The 6101-nt window shown below is 54.3% G+C and overlaps 1 protein-coding gene across 1 annotated transcript in view; it reads right to left on the bottom strand.

Annotated features, from left to right (window-relative positions):
- Positions 1-6096, bottom strand: part of GUCY2D (guanylate cyclase 2D, membrane (retina-specific)) — a gene marked incomplete at its 5' end in the record, with an annotated part of 15684 nt that extends 9588 nt beyond the window's left edge. The window contains 6 exons of the mRNA XM_005878842.2: positions 1370-1474; positions 1846-1948; positions 2222-2306; positions 2854-3205; positions 5618-5922; positions 6000-6096. Of these exons, the coding sequence (XP_005878904.1) occupies positions 1370-1474; positions 1846-1948; positions 2222-2306; positions 2854-3205; positions 5618-5922; positions 6000-6096 (1047 nt within the window). The remainder of the gene's footprint in view (positions 1-1369; positions 1475-1845; positions 1949-2221; positions 2307-2853; positions 3206-5617; positions 5923-5999) is intronic.
- Between the last annotated feature and the right edge of the window lie 5 nt (positions 6097-6101).

Here is a 6101-nt window from a genome sequence, read left to right as displayed (position 1 = left end):
TATGTGCCAGCAAAGCCGTGGAGGCCATTTACCCGATATGCTATTCCATACATAACCCTATACTGTATACTTTGTGAATCAATAAAAAATTTACAATTTTTAATTATAAACCTGTGTTTTCTATCAAAATTACTTCTTGCGTGAATTTTGGGACACCCTTTTTAGCCGGTCTTGCCTGTTGATAAGGGATTTGGACAAGAAGAGAATTTGGGGGTTTGATACAGACCCCTAAAAAGCATTTGGAAAGAAAAGTGGAGACATTTTTAATTGTCGCAGAAACTGAGGGCAGCCCAGCGATGTGGCTCAGTGACCTATGAACCAGTAGGTCATGGTTTGATTTCTTCCAGTTAGGGCACATGTCCAGGTTGTGGGCTTGATCCCACTTGGGGGTGTTCAGGAGGCAGCTGATGGATGAGTCTCTATCATCATTGATGTTTCTATCTCTCACTCCCTTTCCCCTCCTCTCTGAAATATATATATATATATAAACAACACTGAGGGCTATGTTTAGTAAAAGGGCCAGAGACAGGAGACACTCAACATTCTTCAAGGCACAAGGTAGTCCAATATAGTGAAGAATAACCTGCCCCAAAGGACAATAGTGCTGCCCCGAGACGTGGCGTGATGACTTCTACATGACTTACCAGCAGTCTCTGCATTCTCTCCGTGACCTGACTCTGGAGCTCTAAACATCCCCTCCCCTTCTGATTGGCTGAGCTCTCTCCCAGCTCTCCTTGAACTTGTTCTCATTATCTCCCACTCATTCCACAACATCAGATTTGCTGAGCCCATAGTTAATGCCCTCATGGCCCCTTTTCCCCTCGAAGGCTTGCTGTTCCTGACTCTGGTTGGAATTGGGTGGAGATGCTGGGTGGGGCCAAAACGTGAGTCTGGTTTGAGTCATGGGTAGCTGTGTCTGGAAACTCCCCATCCTGAACAATCCATGTCCTGGGATTGTCCTTTCTGTGACTGGGGAGCCATATCCCAGATGCCCCTCTGCCCCTACCTTTCCTGGGAGGCCTGTGCCCTTCAGTAACCTGAATGCTTATCGCTGAGCGGGGAGGGCCAGGGGCTCCTAACACAGTTGGGGATGTTCTCAGTGGCCACACCAGGCTGCATGCTGGTCCCAGCACACTCCCCACCAGGCAGGCTTCTAGCCCCTGGGGCACTGAGGTTGGCCTTTGAGGACGCCTCGCCTGGATCACAGCTAAGTGAAAATCCTGGCGCAGGAGGGATTCCCAGATGCTTCCCTTTCAGAAACGTATGACCTCTCCCTAGATCCTCTTCGGGGGTCCTATCTCCATTTCCTGAGGATATGACATGACTCAAGGAACAGAGAGCGCTCAGCCTCATTGGGGGTCAGGCTCACCTCATAGAGGCCGATGTTGGAGCTATCCGCAGGCTGGCTGGGGACGCTGCGAATGTCTGACACACTGCGGGCGACCAGACTCGACCGACTGCTACCCTGGGCCACCTGGAGGGTAGAGGTCAATTCAAGGGGTCAAAATATACTCCGAGTCCCGGATATATTGAGTGCTCAGGCAGAGTTCTGGGGGTTGAAGAGGGGAGAGGAAGAAATAGTAATTAGGGAAGGTCATCATGACATTACTTCCCAGGGACACAGCAGTTGACAGTTTAACATTCATTTCTTGTTGGAGCTTCACACTGCCCCAGGAAGCAGCCAGGACAGGGCCTGCTCCCCTCAGTGCACGCATCAGGCCTGGGACAGGGCTAGAGCAGACACCAGGCCTCCTTTCCAGTTGGGGTTGGGGTGAGGGCTGGCCCAGGCAGGGGACCAGATATGTAAGGAATCATAGTTGGATCCTGGCTCCCTGCTTCTCCCACCTTTTGAGAGCTGCCCCCTTGTGGGTGGAGGAAGGTGATGTCGTCCAGAGTCAAGATGATCTTGTTGGGGCCTGAGATCATTTGGATGTGAAGTAGCCGGTGCCTGGTAGGGGGAGGAGGTCATCTCCGCAAAGGGGGCCAAGGTGCATGAGAGGAGGCCAGAAGGGGATAATGGTGCTCAGGGGAGGGCAGCCATCCCCAAACCAGACAGCCCTTGGGACTATGACAGCCTTCTAGGACCCCTCCCCCCTGTCCCTTTCACATAAACTTTCCCGTCTATCTTGAGTGGACCCAGCCTGCTGTCCTGCTGTACAGTTGCATTTCTGGCATGAAGAGAGCCAAGCTCATCTCCTACTTACCTCACTTCCTTACTCACCTCACATAATGGGCCAGGAAGGCCCCTGTCAGCCCCATCCCAACCACCAGGAGGAAGCCGATAAAGACGAGGCCCGGATCCACTCCTGGAGGGGCAGCGAGAGGGGCACTGAGGACCTGGCGGAGGGGAGGCACCCTTTCTAGGGAAGCAAGCAGTCATGCCGTATCCTGGAGCAGGGGTCCTCAAACTTTTTAAACAGGGGCCAGTTCACTGTCCCTCAGACCGTTGGAGGGCCGGACTATAGTTTAAAAAAAAATTATGAACAAATTCCTATGCACACTGCACATATCTTATTTTGAAGTAAAAAAACAAAACGGAAACAAATACAATATTTGTATTTGCATGTGGCCCGCGGGCCGTAGTTTGAGGACCCCTGTCCTGGAGGCTCCTGGACAGGGGGAGGGGAGCCAAGAAAGGGAACTAGCAAAAGGTCATGAGTTCTGCTAAGGGGGAGCATCTGGGAGCCAGAAAGAGGGCCTTAGGGGCTCAGCAAGAGAGGGGTCCTACACAAGTCTCGGTCCCAGGAGGACCTGAAAGGGCCTCATGGAGGAGTTACAGGAAGTTCACTGTCTGTCCCCACTTTGTGGGAGGTCCCTGGTGACTGTCCTAGTGGAGGCTGTGTTTGCCCTCACCTCCGTTGCAGATGATGTCTGGGTCGAACCAGCAAGAGGGATCGGGCCCAGGCCCCTGGCCCCCTCCAGGGAAATGCACTGGGGTCCCAGCAGAGCGGAAGGAGCCCCGGGTGGGGTCCAGCATGTATGTGGCGAACAGCTGGTCCCCCGCCTCATCTGTGTCCAGCAGCACAAGCGGGGGCTCCTCGGCTCCTCCCAGGGCCCCGCAGAAACCCGGGACCTGGGCATCCTGGACGTGGTGGGCCACAGCTGCTCCGGACACCCAGCTGCCACCTACCGCCGCCCGAGCTCGCGCCACGCCCCCCGCCAACAAGAAGACCGCATCATAGATGGTGCCGAAGAGTGGGGATACCTGGGGAAGGAGAAGGGGCTCAGGGTGTGGGGTCACGGCCCATAAACAGACAGCCCTTCTCCTTATCTTTTCCTGGGGCCCTTCAAGCCCTTGACTGTTCTCACCTCCTAGTGGTTCCCCACATCCTATTGTCTCTCTCTTCCTCTCTCCCATTGGCTATCTCATCTCCTTTCCCCACGGGCCTTCCTTCTTCTCAGGATTCTCACTCTTGTCACCATTGGTTAATTCTAACTCTTTTACCTACAGATCCTCTCTTCCTTTTCCTGTTGGTTGCCCTGAATATATTTTTAATTGATTTCAGAGAGAGGAAGGAAGAGATAGAAACATCAATGATGAGAATCATTGATCAGCTACCTCCTGCTCGCCCCCTACTGGGGATCAAGCCGGCAACCTGGACACGTGCCCTGACCCGCAATGGAAACATGACCTCCTGCTTCATGGTTGATGCTCAACCACTGAGCCATGCCAGCCGGGCCTGAATATATTTTTAATATCATTACCTATCATTCACCTAAAAGCCTTCTTTCCCATCTTTGGTGAGTTTCTAATTTCTATTTCAGTCTTTTCGTTCCCCAGGACCTTATGGAGCCTCTCTATGTTCCCAGTTCCCAGTTCTCACAGTGCCAGGCAGTATGTAAAGCACAAGGCATGTATCGGTAGACAAGACAGAGTCCCTGTCTCGGGGAATCTTTCCTCTAGTTGGGGAGACAGATAAGGATGTTAAGGCAGGGCAATGAGTGCGGTCCAGTAACCGAGATAGCTGTGGAGACAGGGAGGAGGGCCCCAAACCAGGCAGAGGCTTCCGGAAGGAGTGGCCCTCCCTCAGGAAATGGGCCGGAATTATCTAGGGGGCAGACAGCTGGTGCAGGAGAGCGGGAACAGTGCAGCCAGCAGCACAGAGGTGAAAGAGAAGGACCCATTTAGGGAAACCAAACTAGCTGGTCTGATTGAAGTTCAAGGAGGATGGAAGAGAGAGGAACCCCAGACCGGTCAGCTGTGGGACGAGACCTGCGTTTATCCTGCAGGAGAAGCCCCTCGGAGGCTTTGAACAGAGGCGTGACAGTCACATTTCTGAAGTTCCAGCTGATGGTTGGGCGGAGAAAGGCCTGGGACAGGTAACTGCTGAAACAGGGACCATGGGGAAGATTTTGTTTTGAGGTTTGGACCAGAGGGTGTGGCCTGAACCAGGGCAGTGACTGTGCGAATGGAGAAAGTGGATGGATTTAGAAGTAAACGTGACAGGACTTGCTGCCTTGCTTACTGAGAACTAAAGAGGGTTTTTTTCTTTTCACCACTTTCTCCACTCTCTCTCTCACTTTCACTCTATCCCACCTCTGTTCCTCTTCCCATTCCTTCCCTCCACGGGCTACCCCAAATGTGGGTGGGGAGTATTTCAACCCCCCCTTCACTTATAGCCCTCTCATAGGGCCCTTTTAGTTGTTAGTTTTCTGCCCACTGGCATCTACATTCCCTTCTATCTTAGTGGCTTATAGCCCCCCTTTTATGCATGGGGTGGGACTAGATGGTCTGAACTGGCATTCTGGGTTCTCAGGGAATCCTGGGTATTAGCTGGTTTCAGGAATAAGCTGTGGATCTAAATGATTATGGAAGCTTTTGGCTCTGCCTAAGGACCTTTCTGCTTCTCACAAGACGTCATGGCTCTCAAAAGGTTAAAACCACCAGACGAAGCCCCTCCCCCCAGAGGGAGCACCTCTGAAATGGGCATGGGGTTGGATCTGCACCCTCTCTCCGGAAGAGATAGAAACGAGCACCAGCTGGCCAAAACCGGTTTGGCTCAGTGGATAGAGCGTTGGCCTGCGGACTGAAAGGTCCCAGGTTCGATTCCGGTCAAGGGCATGTACCTGGGTTGCGGGCACATCCCCAGTAGGGGGTGTGCAGGAGGCAGCTGATCGATGTTTCTCTCTCATCGATGTTTCTAACTCTCTAACTCTCTCCCTTCCTCTCTGTAAAAAATCAATAAAATATATTTTTTAAAAAGAGCACCAGCTGTTTATTACGGACATTACCGGGGTCTGCACGCGCTGGTGGTGTTGGAGGCGGGTTTACTTGAAGGAGACGGCAAAGATGCTGCAGAGTTTAGGGTTCACTCCTCGGAGCTGGGCTTGAAAGGTCTCATTTCAGTCTCTCGGGAAACAATCTCAATCCACTACGATGCCCCACGCAAGCTAGGCCAGAGCGTCACACTACCCAGGAGTCTCCAGAGCAGGTGGAGCTGCTAGTTATTCTCTCCCCGTTGTCGTCCCCCTCTCTCCCATTGACTCCATCCTCCTCTCTGCCATTCCTGTATCCACTTCTCCACTCATTGCCCCCAGCCTCCTTGCCCCAAGTTGGCCATCCTCTGCTTCCTTCCCCAGCTCTCCGCCCCTCTTCTCTCCGCCCTGGTCCCTCTACCTGCTGCAGATTAAGGTCAGGGGGCAGCTCCCGCTGCTCCTGGGCCCTGCGCAGGGCGTCCAGCACGCTGCCTCCAGGGGGACAGCGGCGCGTGAGGGTGAGCACCGCATCGTGGGCCCGGCGGAGCTGTGAGCTGTTGGCCAGCACGGACAAGGCCTCCGGGCCCGGGGACAAGGCGTAGTGGAGCGTGTCGAAGGGCAGGAAGACCAGGGCGCCGTCGGCCAGGCCCAGCTCCTCTGCAGCCTCCAGGAGGCAGCGTTGCTCCTCGCCCCCCAGCAGCACCGAGTGCATCACCATGATCACCGCTGTGGACACAGACGCTCCGCTCCGGATCCGCCCGGGGCAGCGGAACCATCGACCGCCGCCCCTGCGGGGAGCCTACCTCTGACTCGGGGCCCCTCTTGGACCCTCCTCAGGGCCTCCCGGGCTCCGGACAGATTCGAGGGCTCCATGGCTGTCACCAGGGCCACGGGCAGACCCCGGG

This window comes from Myotis brandtii, unplaced genomic scaffold (assembly GCF_000412655.1).
Source record: "Myotis brandtii unplaced genomic scaffold, ASM41265v1 scaffold573, whole genome shotgun sequence".
Lineage (NCBI taxonomy): Eukaryota > Metazoa > Chordata > Mammalia > Chiroptera > Vespertilionidae > Myotis > Myotis brandtii.
This window is presented reverse-complemented; position numbering and strand designations above follow the sequence as displayed.